Raw genomic sequence first — 25630 nt, forward strand, 5'->3', positions numbered from 1 at the left:
TAAACAACTTCTCTCGATTCTAATGCCTTTTTTCTGCAGCATGGCTCTTCAAACATTTCAAGTAACATACATGGCAGTAGATGGGGGAAAATGTTTCTCTGCATTGACATTTTTTGCAACAAATCCTCTTCTCAGGAATTTCATTGTTCACAAGGGGGGCGAAATTCATCTACAAAGGAGCTCAGCTAGTGGTAATAAGATGATTATTACACATCTTTATATCCCACTTGATAGTTGGTATATCCTAGTTTTTTTCTTTCAAACTGTGAAAAAAAAATCAAACCCAATAATGTCTCATTTGTGGGTTTGGTATCTAAGCAAAAAATGCATTTAGGCACTTGGTGTCATAGCATAAAGTGTGGGGAAGATTTCATTCTTAAATACATTACTCCTTTGTGGCTCTTGCAGTGCTAACATCGCTTCTTCAAATCTCTAATAATGTTTCGAGGCACAAAAAGCTGCTGATAGTCATGGCTTACACCTGTTCCTTAGTTTAGTAAGGGAGTACTAGTTAACATAGTGTGTATCACTATGAATTAATATACAGGAGCTGTGTATGTGTACAGGAATCACTGCTGAATTAATGTACAGGAACTAAATATGTGCAAGTAGCTCCTGTCTTGTGTGATGTTTCTTAGTCACAGCCCTCTGTACATTGGTCTAATTACTACTATTCCCGACATCATTTATTATTTAATTAATATGCAAATTTTTTCTCAGATTCATCAGTAGGATCAACACAATATCCAGACTCTTGTATTCCCCTTCCTTCCTTTCCTCACCAATGCATAGTAACTAATTTCTTTCATTTTTGGCACATCACGATTTTATATTTACCCGTTGTAGCTTGGTACCAAAAGGAATAATTACTTCCTAATCACTTTTCCTTCGGGGGGTTCTCCACTTGTGTCTGGGGATAAAGGGCAGTTTGGTCAGCAGGGGGGAGCGTGTCTGTGTTTCCTTTGTAAGGACAGCCCTGTTGTTAGGGCAGGGCACTGTGTGCTGAATTCTAATGCCTCGGTGCCAGAGCCAGCCTGTTTGGAAGGGGCAGCGTGGGAGGTGTTGGCTGCGATCAGCAGAGCCCCAGCCCGGGGGCTCCCTGGCAGTGGGGAGCTCTGTAAGTTGTCTGTACCCTTGTGCCGATGGGGAGCGCAGGAGTTCAGCGTGGAACACCTCATCCCCCCGCTACCTGCCAGGCTGCTCTGCTCAGCAGCTAGGGAGCTCAGGTACCTTTCCTTTAAATATTTATAATTGGCTGCCGCAAAATATTGTCCCTTCAAAAGCAGGTGGTTGTATCCGTGCAGCAGGAGTATGTTGGCGTTGATTTTTATGTGCATTTGGTGCGTTTTGTAAGATTGTTATAAAATTCATGTGTGCTTGTAATAGGTCTTATCCTGGATTAGCAAAGGACTGTGTAACAAAGGTAACTGTTAATGTATGGAATATTTAATTTTCAAGGAAAATTGTAGAAAATTTTCAAAGCTAGCATGTTATGGTAAGATATACTTACACCACAGAATGGTACCTTTAGTTCTGGTACTAAGGTTTTGATTTTAAATTAGCACTGGATTAGTTATCTGTCTCTGTCAAGACTATAATAGAGCTTTTGTTGCAATCCATCATAGGGCTTTTGTGTTATACACTATACATAGAAACTGTTAACAGGAAGACTAGATTAATGCAGAGAGGAAAAATGTCATCAGATAAAACATAGGTCTCAAAAAGCAATTTCAAGTTCCATACTATGTTATGCATTAATACATTTTTAGCCTTTGGGGAAAAGAGGAAAACTTGTAATCAAAAATTAATTTAAACATTCTTGGCTGTACCTAAATTAGAACCCAGGATACTTCCAAAATTGTTATTAATCAAATGACCTGACAGGAGCCCACTAGAAGAAAATTAATGAGTACAGGCTATTCTGAATAGTATTTAGTAATGCTGATAAAACAATTTGCCGGTCTTTTTCTAATCTGACATACAATAATTAAAAATATTTCTATTTTGAGGTAGATATCTGTGTCTGTACATGTATGCTATGCAAATATGTTGCGTATGTTTCATATTTTTAAAATTAACTTCTTCAGAAAGCTTAATAGAAATACAACTGCAATTTTTTTATTTTTCCTTGATACTATCTTAACAATAAAGTGAGTTGTGGTTCCATATGGTTTAAATATTTCTCCATTAATATATGGACACTTTTGGTTTTGGTGTTTTGGTTTGGTTTGAGGTTTTTTGGGTGTTTTTTTGGTAAACTATCATTGCAGCTTGTGCCTGTTTGGATATAATGATTCTCATCTGTTTTGTGAACTATTCACAGGATTGATTTTATAAGTCTTCACTGTAATTTAGTTCTATATATTGGAAGGAAAGAAGTTGGTGTTTAGTATGTTGTGCTTTTAGAATTCAGATTTGAAGAATACAATTCTATTCTTTCCAGTTTCTGATTATTTACTGTTTTATAAATCTAAAATATGCGAGATCATGAAGGGATTGGGTCATCATAACTGTAAAAAAAGTTTTAGTTTTGAGATGCTAAGTAGAAATATAAGGAAAACCAAGTCTAAATACCAATTAATTCACATCTAACATCTGGAAATCCTTAGTAATGTTATTTTATTTTTTAATAAACCTTGGAAATTTTTTTTTAATCAGAAATTGTAGTCTGCCTGTTCTGTGGTTTTTTATGTTATATGTATTTTGGAAGTAAGCTGTTATACAAAAAAATTCATTCTAGTTTTCTTATTTCTATTTCTGCTTAACATACTTAATGTGAAGGAAATTTCTAAGTCTAAATGTTTCTTGCTGTAGACATGCTAAACAGTATCACATCTAGCTTAGTTCATTGCATTTTGTCTGTGTGCCAGAAGTGTAACTGGCTTAGTGCCTTATTGCCCCCAGCAGTCCTGCTGTTCAGAGTAGAGGGTGTTGAACCTAATTTGTTTTTAATGTTTTTTTTTTATTTTTCTAAGAGCAATTTGATTTAAATAACTTCTTTATTAAGATGAACAGGATATTTTTACAGTTACTAGCAAGACAACTGCAGTAGTGATGGCTGGATTTTGTTGGGTTTTTTTTCTTTTGCTGTAGATTTGTTAAAGTTGACATGAATGACTCAAAAGACACTGTAGAAAGATGGAAACTGTTGGGAAGGTAGTGGGAAATGCAGGAAGTAACATTTGGTGCTTAATAAATTGACAAATCAGTAGGTACTTGTTTATATTCTGGAAAATCACAGATAAAAACAAAGGAAAAAAACTTCAGTTATGTGAAATCAAGCTGAGTTTAACCTTGTAAAAAGAACCTGTCTTGAAAAGCCACAGTTAGTAAGCTGTTTCACTCTCAGTTGTTTGTTTTCAAATTCCATTTCCTTAATAGAAATTCTGCTTAACAATGGGGACGAGATTTGCAAAATCCATGTGCTGTTTATTTCACCCTATTGCATTTTGCACTTGTATTAGGAAAAAGAAATCAGTATTGACCTGAATAATCTCTCCTTGTATTTAGGATACCTTAAGATTTTGCTCTGTATGTGTAATCAGAGTGAAATTTTTCAGGAGAGGAGGAGAAGGAGGGGAGAATGTATAAATGATGTTGACAACGAGACAAAAGGGGATAGAGACAGCCTGAGCAAAACACAGGTGGGAGGAATTCCAGACAAATGACTAGGGACACTGAGGAAAGCCCAAAGTTAAAGAGCAGGTTGTAGCCAAAGTCAAAAGGTAAATGATTTTCCCCAGCAGAATGGGAAATTGTGTGCAAGCCCTGAGGGCTGGATTCACAGGGTGGGAAGTGGTTGCTGCCTGCTATGATGATGTATTTTGTTACACAGAGCTCATTGACTTGACCCAGATTGCAGTTTCACTCACTGAAAATATGCTGGTGTTTCCTCTCAAACTTGTGATAGCCCCTGTAATTATGAACTGATATGTCAACTTTCTCCTCTGAAATGCTGCTGCTCTTTCTGTTAATGAGGTTGAACTTGTTGCATTGCTACTGGGCAGTTGTATTTTGCACTGTGGCCCATACTGAGAACTCTGCTGATGGTGCCATCACCAGAGTCATCTCAGTGACAGTGGCTATTTGAGATTTTCTTGAAAAGCTAATTTATCATAGATAAAGCTCTTAAAAGTCAGCATACAAATAATTAATCACTCAATTTCTTTCCACACATAGCTTACCAGAATTGCCTTCACTTTTATGATACTAATTTGTGATAGTCACAAGCTACATAGGGCTTAAAATACAGCTTTTTCTTGCCCAACGTAAAAAAATATTGTCCTTTTTTTTAATTTGTTTTGCTGAATAAATAATAAACTTTTAAATTTTGACAAGAAAGTAGATGTGACTGTGGTTCGTGTCTAATCAAATTCAAATTGATTTTCAAATATTTTTTTCGTCTACTCTAAAGATGACTGTGCTGTTATGTGTGGAGATGTGCATACAGGAATGGGGGAGAGACTATAGTCCTGTGATACACATCTGAGAGAAAATTGGTTGTATGGTAGTAGCTGAAAAATAATTTTTTAACACTGTAATTATGCCTTAGAGATTGAGTAGAACTCAAGTCCTATCCATATTTTTGACTGTGCTCACTTTTCTGCTTATCTGATGTGACAGCTGTGCTGAGATGATTACAGATTGTTCTACAGGAGGAAGATACTAATTGTCACATACAATACAATGCAGAAGTTAGTCAATATTAAATACAGAATAAAAATCACAAATTAATTTTAAAAGTATTTTACAGTTCTGTGAGGTAGGTTGGTTTTCACAATCTGTTGATTACTGTCTTGCTAATCAAATGCTTTCCTATAAAATGTTATTGAACTAGAGCCTTCAGTGATCCATTGACATATTAATCTATCCTTGAATAATCTTGTCTTCAGTTCAGCAACAGAATATTTAGAGAACATTTTGAGAGACTGTTGTTGTTATTACTTGGGGAATAGTATTTTTATATTTGTTACTACAAATAGAATATGAAATATTTTAGTGGTGACTCTGTAGTTTAATTTAAGAAGAAATTATCAACTTCTATTCTATGCCCTCTATACGCATTGCTCCTTAGGTTGACCAAAACTCTTGTGACCAGTGACAGGACTCTAGGGGACAGCCTGAAACGGAGTCATGAGAGGTTTAGATTGGATATCAGGAAAAGGTTCTTCACCCAGAGGACATTTGGGCACTGGCACAGGCTCCCCAGGAAAGTGGTCACAGCACCAAGCCTGTCTGATTTCAAAAGGTGTTTGGAAAACACTCTCAGGCACGGTGGGATTCTTGGAGTCTCCAGTGCAGGGCCAGGAGTTGGACTTGATGATCGTGATGGATTCCGTCCAGCTCAGGATATTCTGTGATTCCATAAATGTGTAAAACTTTTTTGAATAGACAATCTAGCATAGGAGGTCTTAAGATCCAAGTGATTAATTTTATGCTTGTTCTTAAAGAGCATTGATGTCAACATCCAATTCCAATAATATATTCCACATTTATTTTCTTTCACTTTTTTTTTTTTTTAGTTACAATAAAGTCTTTTCCTAGTTAGTTACAGTTAGAAAAATTTTTTGAAAGTGAGTTGCGGAAGACTGAGATTTGAGGGAAATGTTCCAAGGAGAAGGTTTTCCATTTTGTGACATGGTTCACAACAGAAAGGATTTCAAAACTGAAATTTTAACACATTCCTGTTGGATTGCCAATATAAGATGTCAGCTGTCATCTTGTCAGTTCTACGCTATATCCTTTAAGGGATGTTAATTTCCTTTAGAGTTTTAAAATTGTAATGTTGACTCAGCAGTAGGTGGTTGTGGCCTACTTTGTTAAAGGACACCACACTGTAGGTGTGTTTCTTCTTGTGCTTGTACCTGATATTGATCTTGCAGAGAGCTGCAGAAAAACAAGGAACACAAATTCTTTGCACATTTGCCTTTCATTGTAGAGGTGGGCATTATTAGAACTTCATCTTTGGATTTTCTGCAACTCGTATGACTTATGATGTCTTGTAATATAATTAAAAGAAATTTTGGCAGGAGAATGGGGTTTTTTTTAAACTTATGCAATTCTGATTTTACCAGATATGTTAACACATTTAAGGTTTTTTTTATTAACTTGTATGTAGTGTAGATGCAGTTAGTACACAATTATGTAACCAAATATTAAAACTATTAGATATTCTATTTGTGTTTCCTAGGGTGAGTGGGGGAAGTGTTAAATTGATTGTTGCTTTTGAAACTGTGGTCTGTTCTGCCAGCAGCTGGAACATGATCAATTAAATGGGGCATATGAAAGGCACTGCTGTTGCACATTGTTAAAGGAAAATTGCAAGTAGTATTGTAATACTGAGGTCTAAAGATATACTCTAGAAATTACTGGAAATAAATTTGACTCCATCAAAGCAAAGGTATTCAGTGCTAGATTATTAGCATGTTATAGAAAAAAAATAGATCAATATCTTAAATTAATGTTAAGAAAATAATGACAATTTTAGTAAGGATGAAATGTAACCTAATCAGAAAAATACTTTCAATAACAAAAACCTTGTGATTGTGAAATTTCATTAGTCTTCTGAAAATGAAATTTAACTTCAAGTTAAGCTGTTGGACAGGTTCTTTCATTTTCCCCACCTTATTGTTGTGCTTTCATTCCTACTTGTCTTACTGTACTTGTTGGAAAACCTGAATCATTACTGTGAATACTGATATTTCAGATTCTTCACAAACTTCTAGTAAGTCATGTAACATTTCTCCACACATCTTGCAATTCGGAAACATTTCTGCAGGAGTGTGTTGAAGGGGAAGTGGTAACTTGTTTCTTATCCCAGTGCTGTCCAGGGCCTTCAGTGAGCACCAGCAGCTGGGGACACTGTCCTGCTCAGAGCTAAGGGATGTGGGCATGGGGGCAGGTGCCCTGAGAACAGGTTTCTAAGCACTGCCAGCAGTGTTTGACAACTATGAGATAGGAAGAGTCTCACTCACCCCCTAAGACCCCCTGATAGCTGAGGAGAACTGTGCAACACACTCAACAACTTGCTTTTTTGATAAGAAGTTTGGTGAAATCTCATTAAGGCTGTTCTGAAAACATTCTAATTAGCTCTCATTAGTGCCATTCTTCTGGTAGTTTTTTAAGTAATAGGAGCTAATTGAAAAGCAACTCGAGCATTTTACCTAATTCCTGAAAAACCACATGAAAGCATGGTGGCTTAACAAAAACATTAGGCAGGCGTTAGGTACACACAGTTGTATTCTGTACTTGGACTCGAAGCATGTGTTGAGGAGGATGAGTTTGTGCCAGCCATTGTGCAGCTGAAGTAGCAAAGGGTTTTGCAAAGAAGATTAGAGTTGGCTTCTCAAGTGGATTCAGAGTACTTCAAAGGATGTATAGGAAGTGGGGCAGAAGAGTGTTCAGTAGTGGCTCTCCAAAAGACATCGGCATCTCTTTGTAAAGAGAAGTTTCATTTTAAGATCTCTATGGAGTAAAGTAGTTCCAGTTAACTGAGTGTAAACTAGTGCTGCTTCACTTCAGAAGAGCTGCCTCCAAAGATTTGCATGGAATTGCGGGGAAGAGGAGGTAGTTGTGTTTGCGGATTGCCTTGCCTTCCTGAGTTCAGAGCTGCGAGGCAGCAGAGCTGAGGGGAGGGAGACCTGTGTGACAGGAGGAGAGCTGTAAACCTCTGAGGAGGTGTCATGTAACCTCTCAACCGAGGGATCCTCTTATGCACTGACAAGCTGCTTCTCTCTCCTGCCTGCCTGGGGTTATGAACACTTTCCAGGACTTACTTGGGAGTGACATGGTAACAGGATTTCATGATGTAGGGATGAATTTTTCCTTTGCTGCCCCAGTGGCTTGGGTAATGCATGGTTTGGGAGCTGAGGCAGGGGGGTGATGGGGGAAGGTGTGTGTGTGGTTTTTTGCATTTTGCCTAAAGGATGTAATAAATTGTAACAATGCCTTTCTTGTTTTTTTCCTCTTTCACAGCTCTAAAGCCATTTAATAAACATAGCTATTTCAGATTTTTTTCAGCTTTCTTATAATGAACTACATTAGGAAAAATATCTTTTGTAGGAGTGAAGAGTGTGTGAGTACAGTAAAGCTCACCTGTTACTCCCTGTGTTGGGATCACTAGTTATAATTGGAAAGGAATCATCAAGACCTTCTAGTGGTTGCAACAAACTGCAAAGAATATGAGGTCCATAATGGACAAATTACCAGCAGGTACTTTTGTTGTATAGAGCATCCTGTGGCAAGTAGTTCCACAATTTATTAAACGTTGTGTGAAATACCTTTTCTTTTGTTTTAAGCATGTTTAAGTGGTATTTTCCTTTGTTGCCTCCCTTGTTTTGTTTCTGTGGGAATCTGGTAAATATCCTCTCCTCAGGCTTTGCATAGTTTTCAAACATTAGGCATATTTTTGAAGGCGTCAGTTATATCTTCTGTCGTTAGTTTCCCTTCCAAGTTTATTCTTGTTTGAAAACTACACCTTTTAGCATACTTACTGCTCCTACTGCTACCTTTTCTTGTTATACTATGTGTTTGTGTAGGACAGCCACAACAGCATTATTTGGATATTAGAAAATGTTGAAAGTGTGAAATTTTTCTGTGAAAATGTTTATTTATATACTTGTTTGGACCATCTTTAAAAGACTTGTCTACTTGGTATTTATGCAACACTGGCATTAAAGCAGTAATCAAGAAAGGGCTCAACTTTGGAATTAATATTTAATTGCTTCTGTAGAACATTGCTCATGTATCATTTGTTGTGTTTCTTTGACAGGGACAGAATTGTTCCTTTATTTTCTGTTGGGGAATCATGATAACGAACTTGTAGTTAAGTGTTCATGAACACTTTTTCATTTCTTCTATCTGAGATTTCAGATTTGCGCTTTTTATTTTATTTAATTTGTGTGTTAAGTCTAGCATTTCAGTACTTCGGTACTTAGTGACTAGAAAGATTTGGGATATTTCTAGAAAGTAAAAGTAAATTAAAAGCATAGAATACTTTTGGTTGTTCTGTCTAGAAAATAAGGATGGTAGACATGATGTTGAAATACAATGAACAAGATGCAATCAGATCCTGGAAACACAGAGGTGTTTCTCAGGTCCACTTATAGCTCCCACCTGGGTCCCTCAGCTGTGAACCCTGGCTTCAGTGAAAGAATATACTGCCAGGAAATGAGGTGAGGAGAAATCTAAGTAGTCTGCAAGGTGAAAGTACTCCTTTACAGTCACCTTTTACTCCTCTAATTCACTGTGCCATTCTAGCAAAATTTCAGCTCTACCTTATCCTATTATGCAAAAAAACCCCTCTGTTTTGACCAAGTAAGGATAACAGTGGCTAAATAGATACTGGAAGGAAAGTGCTTTCTGTGGCTCAACACAAAGCTCAGGCTTCATCTTGAGAACATTTTGGGGTAAAACTTCTAAGCAGAGGACAGATGAAACAGTCAGGCTGGATGGTTGAGGAACAAGGACTGCATATGGGTTGCATTGTGGAAGACCTGTTTTCCTTTGGGTCTGAGGAAAGTGTAATTTCTTGTGCAGTGGAAAGGGAGAATAAGTTATACCAACACTAAATGTATCCATTCTCTGTATTTCAAGTGGGAGTCTTGTCAGTGTTACATGACAAATGATGGAAAAAATACAGAATTTCAGGGAATCAGCTTTTTGTGAAGAAGAATTTTAGTAGATGGGTCTTAATAAGCAGCACTAATAAGATAAGGGATATAACTTGCCCTCTGGGAAACTCCTTCCAATCAGTGTCATGGGTGCAGAAAATTACCAGCCAGGGATTCACAGCCTGAGACAATTCTTGTGCTGTCTGTAGAACTACTAAAGACTTGCTGCATTTAGCATTTGGATTTGAAAAGTGTGAAGGGGTAGGATTTCTGAGTCCTGGAGGATATTACACTACAAATCTACTGTGGAGACTTTCATATTTGGAAGATGAATTGTTAGCTAAATTATTTGTCAGTAGCAGTGTAGGGAGAAGGGCAACATCTTCTCTTTTCTTACCTTGACAATGTATGATTGAGAAGTGATGCTCAGATTAGAAGGGTGGCTTCTGCTGGTAACATGACACAATGAATGAATCATATCTACCTTTTGACTGTAATAGCCGACAACTAGTTTGACTTTGACCTCATAATAAAAGGACTTTTTGTTGGACTTTGCTTGCCCTGAATAAGGAAGTAGTCCATCAAGAACACAATATTTCTCTAATGGTTTTATACTGCAGAGATTTTCCTGTCTTTTTTAGGGGGCTGGGGGCTTTAGAAAAAACAAGAACTGTAAAAAATTATTTGTCACTTCACTGAAATCTGAGTCAGGTAAAGATTTAGAGAGAGAGAATGAAATAACTTTGGGCAAAGAAGAAAATATTTAGGTACTCACAGAGCCATGAATTCCATCAGTATACTATGGAGCTATTTTTATCTGTTAGGTAACTTCAGACATAACCTTAATTTAAAATATTTGCAATTAAAATTATAACTCTACTGTGTCTATTTTCTTCACAGGTTTGCTGGTCCTCTGATACATTTCAGAATGCCGCTGGTGAAAAGGAACATAGACCCCAGGCACTTGTGCCACACAGCTCTGCCCCGAGGTATCAAGAATGAATTGGAATGTGTCACAAATATCTCCTTGGCAAATATAATCAGACAACTGAGTAGCCTAAGTAAGTACATTGTCTTAAAGCTATATTTAGAACTAATTATTTTACAGTGACAGTGTTTGAAGTACAAACACTTTTTCAAATTCTCAGTAGAAAATTGTCACTGGGTCTGGAATGCAGTGCTTTTGTGTCTAGCATGGATGTCTGTGAAAGAAAACTAGGACCTTTTCTAGCAGCGTGTCTTAAAGCACTTCATCCATATACTTCTGTTACCAGTGGAATATGACAGGAAAAGATGGCTGATAATTAATGAAGTCAGTAAATATTCACCTTAGAGTCATTCATGAGGTAGGGAATATGACTTAATGAGAAATATATCACTGGTTGCTTAATTCTCTCAGCTGAAACTCTTGGTGATATTGTGGTCATTCAGGGAAATAAAGAGTTGCCTTTTGAAATAGTAAACCCAGAAATGTAATTATTATTTGGTATTTGAAATAGTTAAAAGATTTTTCTTCCTTCTTTTCCCTCTGTCAACAATTGTACCCTTGGTGCACTTGAGAGGAGTGAATACTTGTAGAGCTCTGAAACTCTGAAGGAGTTTTGCTGACAAGGCTGATCTCTGGCTTGTTTTTTCTTTAAGTTACAGCAACTTAGTAAGTTGTCAGATGAACCAGCATGATCACATTTTGATTTTCCAATACTGCAAGTTCTTTTCAACCTCTAGGACATTACTAAAACTACCAACACATTAAATATTTAAATGTGCATGTATATGCATCTACAATGTAAAAAGTCTTTCAGCTCCTTCATTTTCTTAGAGTCACAGGTGATGTAGCCTAATTCTTGTATTAGATTGATTTAATTATTGGTTTGATGATATACTGTATGGTGAGTCTGTTGTGGCAGCCTTTCAAAGCTGTTAGGGTTCCATTAGGTGGAAGGCTTAATTGAGGACACTGAATTATGGAATTGAGACAGGAATGCTTACGGCACATAAAATTATTAATATAGCTGCAGCAACAAAGGAAAATAACTATTTAAATATTTTTCAGTGAACCAAGAGCATACCATATCAGGATGCAGTATATGATCACCATCTGTGATTTTCCCTCGTTCTGCCAAAAGCCCTTCCCAGTCTATCTGCTTATGTACTATCCTCCTTTTCCAAGTCACTCTTATTAATGTTGTATTATTTAATTTTAGTTTGCTTGTTTTAAAAATTCTTACTTGTATATAAGCTTCATCTGGGGTAATTTGCTTTTGTAGGTGGCATGCCAAGTATGTATTTGGCATCTTCATTTGGAAGTATTATTTGACCCTAAAAAACCCAACAGTAACGTCTAACTCAGCATCATGGTCTCAGATTGACCTGTTGAGATTCAGCTGCCTTTGCTATTTTTTCTTGGTATACAGATCTTACATTTGATGTTGTGTGTACTGCTGCTTATGAGGTCAGGATGAAGCAATACTAGAACAGAAAGGATTCAATTAAGGAAGAAAAAAAGAAATTAAGAATATCCATTGAATGTTCACACATTTGTTACATGGTTTGCCATATAGGACAGAGAAACACTTGCAAGAGAATTGCTTCTTGCTTCTTTGTAAAAGCAGTGTGTTTCTTCCCTGAAACATGAATTCATGTGTTTATACCAACTTTTTAATCTGATACTGTGTGTGTTTTTCAACGAAAAAAAAAAAACCAACTTTTTTCCTACAATTAAAATAGAACATGTTTTGCAAAATAGTCCTTATTTCTCAGCAGTGCTAAGGACTCTTCTTTAAAAATGGGGATCAGTTTACAAAGGTTTGGGTACTTATGAAAGTATTTCGTTCCGGGATTCTTTTAGCTTTTCTGCCTGTTTATGCTAGGAGTAATACAAATGCAAAAATATTCAGGAATTCTGGAATAGGAATTTTGTGTCTCATGCTTAAACCTGAATAACCAGTTTTCACTTGGTATGTCACTGTTAGGGGTGTACAGTGAGGTCTGCTGACATGCAGATAAATTTTAGTAGTTGCCTATGAGTCACAGCCAGCAGGCATGGTTTTGCAGCAGTCCCCTGGCAACCAGCTTCTTTGCAGTCCTTTCCTTTTTGTTTTCCACAGATAATGTGTATGTTTGAGAATCAGCCTTTAAGTTGTAGATTAAATGAGATTTTACTCTGAGGGTGGAAGCTGAGAGCTATAGTAGGGTTTCATTTCCTTTAAACTAAAACTGCTTTTGCTTTTGCTGGTAAAGTTATGCAATCTGAATGAATGATGTTTGACCCAATTAGCAATCAGTCATATCTGCCTCTAAGATTTTTCATTTACTGACCCTCAAATAGAGAATCAGTCTTCTGCCATTATGGTTATGATTCTCATGACCAGGCAGTCTTAACCTTTCTTCTGACATGATATGGAGAAAAAGTGCTGTCATGGAATTGGAGCCTCCAGTACTCTAAACAATACCTGAAGTCATTATTGAGGAAAAATAAGCGTAGAGTTTTGTCATGTAAGTCATTGGATCTCCATTCTTGGAGATATTAACAACTTAATGGGATTAGTCAAGCAGCTGGAGCTAATTGGAACTGCTTTACACAGGGTGTTGGACTTCTGGAGGTCCTTTAACGTGAACAGGATTGTGTTTCTATGGTCTTGGATACTACTTTAAGTAGGATCTACAAGCAGAAATAATACCTATGAAATGACAGGAATTCTGTTTTCCTGTGTTTCAGTATAAAATTAAAAGAGCTTTACATCAGTATGTCAGTGATAACTGCCATGTGTCTCCATAAAAATTATCAAACCTTTCATAGCTTATTTGATGTCCTGCTTCTAATTGTTCAGTTTGAGAAATTTTTTGACCTTTAAAAGAAGTAGAGATGAAAGGACAAAATATTTCTTTCTGCTTTGAGTGATAGTCCTTGCCTTTATCCCCGGAGCATGAAAACACATCAGTCTGTCTTGATACAACATACAAAATTGGCAGTAAGTAATTTTTTCCCCCGTCTATTCCCAGTCTTCTCTTACTTCATAAAAGGATCTGTTTTCTGACAGCTTTTCTTAGCACTGTGGCAGAACAGAAACTCTCTGGACAACAGCAACAGCTGTCTTAGTTTCCTAGCCATTCTTCCCTGTATTTCTTTCTTTCTAACAGTATCTCCTTTGAGGAAGTGCTTAACTATTGTTTGCAGCAATGCTACCCATACATTAGTACTTCAGTTCTCTATACGTTGGTGTATGTCAGGCCATAACGTTCCCACATACATGAAACACAACTGATAGCATTGTGCAGCTGTGCCATTGTTAGAAGGCAGATAAATAGTTCTCTTGTGTGAATGTAGCCTCCTCATTTTGTTCACAGCTATTGACCAATCTTGTTTTTCCTTTTATTCAGCTGTTCCATGGACACAGAATCTTGGTACCACATAAGAAACCTAACTGATGGGGTTTGTTCTCGGCCCTAGTCTCTGACACCTCCATCTAGGGAGGAGAACATTTCTTTTGCTGAGTATGTGCCTTTAATGTATATTTGCATTGCAGGCATTCAGACTAGGCCTTTTATTCAGTCATAGCAAGATGTCATCCCACATTTCTCCTTTTACCTCTGCATAACCAAAGAGAATGCTGCATAATTCTGCTAAGTGGGAGTGCCTTATATGTTAGTGAAAACAGTTTTCACTTAACATTGAACCTTTTGTAGCCTTTTCCGTCTTTCTATCTTTACTGTGTAGCATATCTATTTTTACCATGTTCTTCTAATTCCTTCTTTTCCTTGCCCCTTATTTGTTAGTTTTCAGGAGTAAAAGTCTGATTTTCGAACAAATTATTTCTCCCTCTTATTTTTTCTTCTCACACATGCTCTACTTTTCTTTCTTATTTTTTGCTTACTGTGTCTTCTCCAAAAGTGTTCCTCTTATGAGAGACACTTTTATCTTGTGAGAAACACTTTTTCAGCTCGGGAAAACCTTCATTTGGCATGGCTTAAGGTGTTAACATTCAGTAAGTGGGAAATATTTCTCCAGAAATACTTAGCCTCAACAACTAATTTTTAGAACCAGGCCTCTTGAGCTCAAAGACCAGCCTCTCTCTTCACCCTGTTGTGTGGACAACATCTTCAGCACATGTTGTGGTTCCCACATGATTGGAAGTAAGTCTCTGCAGATCTGCAGCTAGAGCTTCAGTAAGTATTCCAGAAACAGCAGAAACCCTGTGTTGCATCTTGCCCTGCCTATCTTCCTTCTCAGTATGTTCAGGAGGGCATTAATTGTGAATTTTTTTCATTAGTCACTTCTCTTAATTCATTATTGCTACAATTGCAGGGAACACAAGAGAAAGTGTTCTTGTGCACAAGGGGAAAGAAAACTGATGGACTTGAAAGCTAAAGCCTAACTGAACTTGAGAGAATCCCATCCTGTCAAAATCTTCCGTCTGATTTCTTGATGTTGTCTCTGCAGCAGTGGCAATGCAATGCTGTTTTGTGTCCATCCTGAATGGTTATGAGAGGATGAGCAAGAGGTCAGTGAAGTTTCATTGTAAGCAACTATGTGTTGGCAGAAAAAAGTCCCACCTGTCATTAATTCCTTGCCTACATAAAGCAGTGAATTCAGGTTATGTTAGAAATGAAAGGAAGAGCAAAACTTCCCTGTGAAATGATCATTACCACTGCTACTTTCCACATAAGTTCAGCTCTCAGCAGTCTCTCTCACAGATTTCTGAATACATAATGGTAATCTCAGCTAGTTTACTTGATAATGTCCTCAGTGGTGGTAACAAATGATAGCTCAGACTTCCATGGCTGAAGATTTTTGAAGACTGATTTTTTTCTTTTTGGATGTCAACAAGAAGCATCAGACCTGCTCTAGATAAGGCCTTTAACAAAGTTTATTTGATACTTTTGATGCCCTGGTCAGGTTGTCTGATAAACATCTGGTTCAATTTCCTGGCTAAAGGAATCAAGTTGTCTCCTCAGTACTCTGATACTCCTACTATTATCCTTTGCCCTCACATTTTCATAATGAAAGTTTCTAATTAGCATCAGTGCTATGTATTTAGTTTGTCATTTTTCAGAGCTTGCTCAGCTATAACCAATGAAGTTCCCAACGATCTACCAAGGTTTTAACCTCCAAGTTGAGTCTCCTAGCTCTTAGTCTGTTTCCTAATCACTGAGCTGTGAGATTGAAATGATCCTGGTGAGAAATAAGCCCAGAGTTTCAAACTCAGATACATCTCATTTTTTTCTAAAAAGTAAACTATGTAGTGAAGATCTGAAGCTGAATCAACAGGTTATGGATATGTTAAGTCAAATGTCAGAAATAATGGAGGAGAAAAAAATATTAATAGACTTAGAATATCTTTTCTGTTTTGCTTTGTAAAGGAACCTTGGTTATATATTGGGAGTGGCTTATGTAGTAACTAATTATCCTGAGAAAATATTTTCTAATAAATACACTATATTGTGTAGAAAGGAACAGTTCAATAGTGAGTAATGTAATTTTACATAGTGTAAGTGTATTGAGAAGGGATTGGGCAGTGGGACATGACAGGTTTTACAGCTACTCTTGTTTATTTTTAAGAAAATGTAGTGGACAAAAATATTGTATAGTCTGTGAACAGGAATAAAATAATAGAAATCAAGGAGTGATAGTGTATAGGTGGGTAACAGACTAAATTCTAAGCTTGTTCTTTGAGATGTTTTACCAATTTATGCATTTTTTTAATTGCCAAACTCATGTTTTTAAACTAATATTATTTTGGGGTTTTTGTAATTAAATACATCAACATATTTACTACTTCAATATCAAATAGTAGTAACATTAATTTTAGTGACATAGCTCTTCATTATACTTTGTACTTAATAATGTCACCAAATATTTAATATAATATGTATTTTTATAATTTATTTCAATAAGAAATGTGTTGGATTAGATTTTAGGTTTTTAAATGTTAAAATATACAAACACACACACCACTGAGCCCCAGAAGTCTGACAGATCACTTAAGACTAAGTTAATTAAGATCAATACTTTTGGTAAGATTGAACAATTGTCACTTTGAATGTACTACTTGCTGCATCTTGCATTGGCCTGAGTTTTACCAGTCATCCTCTTGAATTTCAAAAAATGATGCTGATTTATGGCACTGAGCACTGAGTGTGGTCAATATGTTCATCCAGGTAGCTCCATCAAATTCAGACCATGTTTCACAAAGGCTGCCAATGCCATAAGTGATCTGCAGGGTGCTGCTTCAGGCTGGGATGCAGTTGAAGGGTTTGGAACTCTTTTTCTTTAACAATGCAGAAGGATAGTAAAGAAGTGACTTCTTCCACAAGTCCTGGTTCAGGACTCGTGTCCCACTCGTCTGAGAGCCTGTAACTAAATCTGTTGGTAACTGATCTAGCGTTGCAAAATGATTAATTTAAATGGCCTTTCCTATTGAGAATGCCAGAGTTTAGGTGGATTTAAGGACTGGAGTTTTGAGAGGACTGCTATGATGGATGCTCTGATCCTTGGTGTGGTTCTAAGAATTTGAACAACACAATAATAAAGTCTTTGAAGACATCCCTTTGTCATGCTTTATTTAATTAGCCAGAAATACTGTCCAGAACCTGATGTGGAGTTTGTGGTTGACTTGAGTTCATCTGATACATACCCAGTCCCCCAGAACAAAACAAAAAACCCCATTTGTTTTACCTTAGTGTGTCTTCATTTTAGTGTGCTGCATAATTAGCAGTTATTCATTTGTGGATAGAAGCCAGGGAGGCTGGACAAATGCTTAAGAAATTATGGAGGGAAATTAGAAAATAAATTAGACGGAACATTTGGTGAAAGCAAAGCACTGTAAAACTGATCAGTATATTTTTGACTTTTTATAAACCATTGTACACTTATTGCCATGGTAATGAATGAAAATGGAGTGGATGATATAGATTTTCGTGATTTAAATTTTTTTTAAAATGAGGAAGGCAGTAAGCAGTATAATTTTTACTTATTTTCAGTTAGTAGCTACTAGCTACTGTTCTGTTTTCAGCTCAGGTCTGTTTCAAAAGTCAGAAAAATAATTGGTCAAAAAGCCATCAAAGTACATGCATGTTACAGAGGGGAGGAAGGACAGAACTTTGTTTCCAAGACTTTTTTTTGTTACAAAAAAGGATCTTGACTGACACCAGAGAGATCTATGTTCCTCTATCCCTTTCTTACTGAAGGTTTAATTCTTTCTGAAGGTGGTCATAGCCCTTTGTTACATGAGGAAAAATTATGGAAGTAATAATAAGTTGAATAATAAGTTCCTTAATTAAAACTAATAATAATGTATCCTCTTATTTAAAGTTTTTAAGTTCTCTGTTAATAAAAATAAATGCCAAGCGAGTTTTGCAAATACAGTAAAATAATCTTTTCACAGACATTAATTTAATTTAATTACAGAAGTCTATATTGTAATTTAATTTAGTAGGCAAACAAGACCACTGATCTTTCTGATCTGGTATAATGTATCCAACTGTGAGCAGGATCCTAAGGTGTTAATATTTTAATTGTCATAGTGAACTGTAATTCTCTTTGTTGTACTGTGTGAAACAAGAGTAGAGTTTTTCAGTAGGCCCATAATATTGTTAATTTTCTGAAGTGCTAATGATACCTTGGAATATTCATTCTATAATGAAATTAATTTTTCATTCTTTTCATTCCTACTCTTCTGACATATTACCTATAAATTATGTGGAATGAGATCAGCTTTGTTTATTAACATGCTTTATTCTCATACTTTCTTTTACTTATTTAAGTTTGTGACACTTTGTTCAGTATTATCACCTGTAATAGTGTCCTTTGTAATCCATTCAAAACTGAAGATAGATTCCTATAGAATACACAGAGATGGAAACACAAATACTGGATTGTGTGTGTTATGTATGTATTTATACATTCACAAATAGTATTCTTTGGAATGGCAGTTATACTTTTCACAAAAAACAAACATTTTACTTTGCTAAAGAAAGCATTTAGTTATATATACTTCTGGCTAAATAAAGAGACCACCAACACACAGGTAGGTGGAGGCATCATGGTTGGCATACCACTGCAAACACGACCGGTTGTTTTTAATGTGTTTCCCATTCAAGGATTAGTGTTCATAAGCATAGGCAAATTATTCCTTGCAGTATGTTTGTGGCTGTATGCAACATAATGAAAAGATTTCCGAGACAGATTATTTTCAGTTGGAGCTCATTAATGAGGTAGATGAATTTTAAGCCTGATTAAATGATACAGATAAAAGTTTAGCCTCAAAATACACCTATTAAAGGAAAATTACTGGATTTTAAAGCTCTGCCCCTAAATTAATTTCTGATTCAATACATGAAGTTTTATATTTGATTTTCATTTTAGTTTGTATGTCTCTGAATGTTATATGAGTTACCTAATTAAAACTAATATTTCTGAACATATTATCTGAAATGCATTAGATTTTTAGTATCTGCATATTAAAACAGTCTTGTTCTTAGTGGATCACCTTTTGAAGTAGTTTCGCTTGCTTCAGGTACAGGTTAAAGAACATAAACTTTTTAGAGTTTCAAGATGTATTAGAAAGTCTTATGTTAGGTGAGTTGCTAGCTAAGACTTTTATTAACTTTCCATCTATATTTTTGTGTGGATTTGTGCTATGAGACAAAGGTTCTCAGAATGGGAGTACCTTTGACCTGCTTCTCACTGTGATTATTGGCAGTTGCTCCAAGAATGAGAGGAAGACAGCATGTAGGATATTCCTACTAATCTCCCTGCTTCCAGCACTTTTCAACCTGGAAGCCTCTCTAACCAGTTGAAGTTTGAAGTATTTCCTAATGCTCAGTGTGTTTCTTTTTCATGACTTTGTATCACTGGCAAACTTTAATCTCGTTTTTTTCCAAGTAATTTACACGTATCTTAAATAACATAGATCCCAGCATAGAAACTTTGTAAAATTCACCTTGCTCAACTGTGAAGACTGGTGATTTACTACTATGCCCTGTTTTCTACCTTTTGAGGAATTATTTATCTGTGCCATTTCTTTTGTATACTCCATCTGTTGAGTTTTCCCCAAACGATTTATTAAGGACTTTCCAAACTGTCTTGGAAATCTCAGAAGATTATAGCTCTCTATCCATGTGCTTCTAAACCATTCAGAGATTTCCCTTTACAAAAGCTGTGCTGCCTCTTCTGTCATGAGTCATCCTGATGTCTGCTAATTCAATTCTTCATAATGATCTATACTAATTTGTATGGATATCAGGCTTGTGGGTCTGTAGCTCTCAAGCTCTCAAAATGTTCCATGAAAAAAATCTGAACCTTGTTGTTGAGTGTTTCAGTGTGTATAAGGAGATTTACAATTGTTCCTAATATTTGCTGATCATTTTGTTAATCTAGTTTTGTGATTTTTATGTAGTCCCTTCAGTTTCTTTGAGCCTCCCACAATGAGTTCTGGCATCAGGGTCTCTCCAGTTCTCTTCTGTGGACACCAGTGGGAAGTCTTAAATTAGCTTGTCCATAGGGGTCTTGTCCTCTCTGTATTCCTTTATATTTTCATTGCCAGTCAGCTCTGCAGACTCCCTTGCAGGCTTTCTTATTCCTCATGTATTTGAAGAGATATTTATTGTTAGTTTGCTAGTCATTCCTCTTCTATTTTCTTCTTCTGTACATTTCTTCTGATATCCTCTTTTATATTCCATTGTTTATAGTCATGCTGGTTTTCTGTTGCTGTTACCTAAGTCTTAATAAATGGTATGTGCTGGCCTTGTGCTTACTACGCAGCATCTTCAAATAGTTTCCACAGTACCTGTAGGGATTTAATTTTTGTTCTTTTGATGTGTTTATATAAAAATGTCCTTGTTTTTATATATACTTTCAGATGTATTGCTCACCAAAGGCAGAATTTCCACAGCTATTCTTTCCTTTTATACCTATCAGAACTTGAGTGCAGAGCAGGTAGTTAGAAATGTGTGAGATTTATACTTCCAAAACCAACATAAGTGCACAAACTGTTCATGAATTACACATGCACAGTATCATAGAAGGTTTTGAAAGCTATCACATTGTATTTCAGAAGTGTGGCTACACATTCTGCTGTGTAATCTGGTGGGGTTTTTCCAGTGACATTGGCAGACTACTCAAATGGAGTCTTGAGAGCATTAGAAGTAGTATGTGGAATATTCTGTAGAAGAGAAACGCGTTACTGATCCTTTTCTCATATTTGTATTGCCTGCTCTTTTGTGCTAGAAGTACAATGTCCATTGTGTGAACAAAGATTTTTTTGATTGTTCAGGGTATTTTTACTTCAGTGTAAAATGGGTCAGTTACTAGAATTTTGATCCTTCAAAGTAAAATTTATTATTTTAGTGTGTATTTTTGAATAGCTGGTTCCAATTTACCTAGATGTGAATATCCAATCTTCCCTTTTTTGTGAAGTTCTCTGTACAACAGGAGTGGAAGCTGTGCTTCATTTTGAGAACAGTGTTGAGGTAAATTCAAAGATTAGTTATCGCCCAGACAGGAGCAGCTTCAGATGCTGGAAGTTGTCCTTTTAGAAATATCCAAGAAACTGTGCAGTCTAGTTCCATGCATATCAGCATAGTTAAATAATTTTGTAGCAACTGAATATCTGTTCTGTAATGTATTGAATAATTTAATTTTTGATAAGTTGCATCTTAAGTATTTAACTTCTATTTGCTTTTCTAAAGAACTCTTGATGGGCCCAGTAAGTACAGGTTGTTACAAGTGATACTCATGCATCTTAGAATTGCTTAATTAAAACAGTAAGAAATCATTTTTGCCTGTCTTGTGGTATGCTTGAATTTTATTTTTTTCCCTATGTTTCAGGTAAATATGCTGAAGATATATTTGGTGAACTTTTCAATGAAGCACACAGTTTCTCATTTAGAGTCAACTCCTTACAAGAACGTGTAGATCGCTTATCTGTCAGTGTTACACAACTCGATCCAAAGGAAGAGGAATGTAAGTTACCTCCTGCAGGAAGGATTCCTTATTTTGTCACTCAGACAGTACTGATAGGTGAAAGGGAAGTAATAGTTTAGTAGTTTAAATCATGTTTGTAAGAACACAGAGCAAACCATCATAAGAAAGGTCCATTTCTATTTCTGCTACAGGTTTCTTTTATAGCCTTGAGCAGCTTACGGAGCTCCATGTTTTCATGGCTGCTGAATGATACTAAGGAATTTACATAAAAATGGCTACAGGAGAATCTGTCACTTAAGTAGTGTTATGTGTTTGGAATATTAATAATATTATGTAATATTATATGAATGCTTGGAGATAAGTCTATACACTTTTTTAAACCTTTCTGCTAATTCTCATGGAATGTAAAGATTTGTCCAAGTAGGATTTTTGCATTTAACTTGTACCATCTTACTTTCTGTATGACATTATAGTTATAAAGCTTCATTTATTGCTGCTGTATAACCTCTTGGATCCTTTCTAAATAACTTTAAGTATTGTGAATGTTAGCACTGAGGAAACAAGTAGTCTCAAAAGTCATCAGCTCATGCCTGTAAGATAGAATTTGTATGGAATTTTAAAGGATGCTAGGTTTTGTTTGACTACCTAATGCATAAATGCCATGAAGCTCTTCTGCCTTCTTCGATATCTGTTGGTTGCAGGTGGAACTGTGAGAAATCTTGTAGCCCCGAACAATTTAGGGTGTTCTAAACTATGTGGTTAAGACCTAGAAAGTAGAGGAACATCCCATCAATAAAAATAACTTCAGATTGCCTGTGGGATCCAATTTTAAACTATAGAAAACTGTTTCAGTTCTGAATGTCTAGATATAATAATTGTGTATTATTACATTGTGTGATTACAATTGTGTAAACAGAACAAATGAAGTGTCAAACCAGGAGAGTGGTCTTCAGGTTATCTTTGGCTATAGATGTCAAAATTTCACCAGCAGCAAAATTAGGCAAAGGGAAGTTTGATTCTGTATTTCGCGTGACATTAATTTTAGAACAGGTTTTGAAAGACAGCTGTTCACAGCTAGTAGCAGATTTTCCATAAAATCATTACTTGCCTAGGGGAATTCTTACATTAATGGGATTTTCCAAGTCTCTTGATAACTGAGCAAAAGTCACCCCCATACACCTCTTTTCCTAATTGTTGTGGTTTAACCTGGCAGACAGTTAAACACTATACATCCACTTGCTCATCCTTGCTCCACAGTGGGAGGAGGGAATAATCAGGGGGGTGGGGAAAGACAAAGTAAAATTTGTTGTTTGAGATAAAGACATTCTAATAGGACAGGAAACAAAGGGAAAACATCAATAATAATATTAGAATATACGGAACAAATGATGCACAATGCAATTGCTCACCACCTGCTGACTGATGCCCAGCCAGTTTCTGAGCAGCAGCCGAGCCCCAAGACACCTTTCCCCCTGGGTTTATATGCTGAGCATGACACCATATGGTATGGAAAGTCTGTTTGACCAGTTTGGGTCAGCTGTCATGGCTGGGTCTCTTCCCAGCTCCTTGTACCCCACATCTTGCTTGCTGGTAGGGTGGAGTTAGAAGCTGAAGACTCTTTGACCACTGCTCAGCAGCAACTAAAACATCAGTGTATTATCAGCATTATTCTCATCCGAAATCCCAGGCACAGCACTATTCCAGATACTAAGAAAAAATGAAGTCTCCTCCTGCCCAAACCAGGGAATTTTTGCTGTGATTGGATAATGATAAAAAAATCTGTACTATGTATGATAATAAATTGTCAGCAGTTATAATCTTGTAAAACCTGTAACACTCTAGAGTGTTAATGGCATTTCTGCATTTTCTATTGACAGCCCAGTTTTGGTTTAAATCAGAAGGGGAAGTATGTTGATATATATCTAATGAGCATATCTAATATGTTAATCATTCACGTTTCCATAGAATGGAGAGACCATATTAAGCCATTGAATTAAAGCATCCAGGGATGTTACACAATAGCAAGATGGAAAATTGTACTGTCCTATGTAAAAGGCCTTTGGCAAGTTTGGCTCTAGGTTTCAGGACCAAAAATCTGTAACTACTTGATGTTAGAGAATTGCTAGAAGTAGTTTTAAGAAGTGTGTAATCCCCAATGCACCATACCAACACATTTTCACAGAGCTATGTGTGTTGTAGTGTTTTGTAAACTGTATCGCTAAATGAAAGTACTGACGCTGCAGTTAAGGAAACAGGGCTGGGAACAGGTCTACACAATGAAGTCCAGCACGGCTCAGGGTGACTTAAACGTGATCCCCTGGCTTTGTCTCACACCACATAGTAGTAGTGACTTCAGAGAAGCACATGCAGTCCTCAGTGGCCGGAGCTGTTAAATTACTGTTTTTATTAACTTAAGAATATCCAGCCCCTGAGCTGTACCCAGTGCTCCTTATTCACCAGTATCTGGAATAAGTCGCCAGATGAGGACAAAGGAGGTGAGGATACATTTGATATTCTATTTCTTTAAAAGTTAGAGATCAGGAAACTTTTTTTCTTTCAGTATGCTGTTTTGGACTTGACTTTAGAAATCCATCACAAATAGTTTTTGTTTAGTCCTAGTGTGGACTAGAATAGATGAAGAATGTTAATACATGAAGGGGAGGAAAGAGGGAGAATATTTAAATTTACCTTTTTAAACTCTATATGCAAGAATTAAGCTATTTTCAGTACTTCTACTCAGCTAACAGCATGAGTAAAATGGGATATACTTGTGAAATGAGTCTCATCTGCTCTTTGCCAGGAGGCAGTAATAGAAGATTTAATGGGTTCCTTTGGGCCCATGCTATTACACAAGAGAAAGAAATTAAGATTCATTTAAAGCTAAGTGGCATGAACAAAACCAGCCCAAGTCAGATCCACTAAACGAGATGCAGATACTTGACAAGATGTTTTTAGTAGAGTCAGTGATAAAAAGTTCTGAATTTGTTTGAACAGTCTCTGTGTTTTCTCATTTTGAATTATTACAGTGTCTCTGTGAAAGAATAAAGCCAAGGTTGAGATTGTATCTTTAGGAGCCTAACTCCTCCAGCACAATTTTTCTGTCATAGAAGAGTTGCTATGAACTTGGTTTGAATTATTTCACTGTTTTCACATTCTTGATTTCTCAGTATTATTAATTTCTTATTTTAATAGATTTTTAAAAATACTTTGTGCTTTTCATATACATGTGGGTTCTTCCTCTCAGAAGATACCAAACTTGTATACAGATAGAAAGAAATTCTCTACTTTCCGTCAGTAAACTCAACTTTATTTCAATTGTATGAGAAACAAAATCCCATATGTATCCAAGAGTAATATTTGGGGTCCTTTAGGACTGAGAAAACACATTCTTGCTATAAAGCTGAATTAAGGTCGACAGCTTCACTAATGCTGCAGTATAAGGTGTCCTCATAGGTCAGAGAAAAAGTCCTGAGTATAGTTTTTCTGCAACCATTTTTCATTTCAGTATTTACCCTTTAAGTAACATTACTAACTCTGTCTGTATATGCAAATTTTATAAGTAAAATAATATTTTTCTTAATTGATCAAATTTTTGTGAATTCAATTGTGCCTTTTAAGTGTGAAGTACTACTAAAAGTGAATAATGTCATAGCTGTAGAAATCTGACTTTTGAAAAGAATATTAATTTTAACATTTATTAATTTCACTTTTGAAATGCTGATACACGGTACAGCTGTGATGTATAGTGTCATGAGGTATTGGAAAATAGTTTTGTGTCACTCAGAAATAAATAATATCATGGCAGAAAGGAAATTCATAAACTCAGAGTTTATCGGACTATTTTGCTATTAATTTAATAGTTCTTTCAATGTGAGCTGCCTGATTCTATTTAAACCTCAAACCAGAGAGTATTTTAATCTCAAAGGTTGTGTACCAAATTCTTAATTTTTATAGCATATTTGTTACAACTGTGACAAGCAACTTAAATAAACCTAATGGCAGAAGTGCTGTGGGTGAGCAGCCTGACACACTTCAGGAAAGGAATCAAATAGTGCTGTCAATTGTGTTTCAGTAGGCTTCTGCCTTTGAATACATG

General features: G+C 36.2%; 1 protein-coding gene across 6 annotated transcripts in view; it reads left to right on the top strand.

Annotated features, from left to right (window-relative positions):
- Positions 1 to 25630, top strand: part of WASF1 (WASP family member 1) — a 90048-nt gene that overhangs the window by 49630 nt on the left and 14788 nt on the right. For 5 of the 6 annotated variants that reach the window (XM_033054943.2, XM_033054939.1, XM_033054938.2 and 2 more), the window contains exons 2-3: positions 10512 to 10672; positions 21439 to 21573. In XM_033054943.2, coding sequence (XP_032910834.1) covers positions 10540 to 10672; positions 21439 to 21573 — 268 coding nt within the window. In that variant the 5' untranslated portion in view covers positions 10512 to 10539. Of the gene's footprint in view, positions 1 to 1021; positions 1227 to 10511; positions 10673 to 21438; positions 21574 to 25630 lie in introns of those variants that run through there. The other variant, XM_033054944.2, reaches the window with a different exon arrangement.

Source organism: Catharus ustulatus, chromosome 3, assembly GCF_009819885.2.
Source record: "Catharus ustulatus isolate bCatUst1 chromosome 3, bCatUst1.pri.v2, whole genome shotgun sequence".
Classification (NCBI taxonomy): Eukaryota; Metazoa; Chordata; class Aves; order Passeriformes; family Turdidae; genus Catharus; species Catharus ustulatus.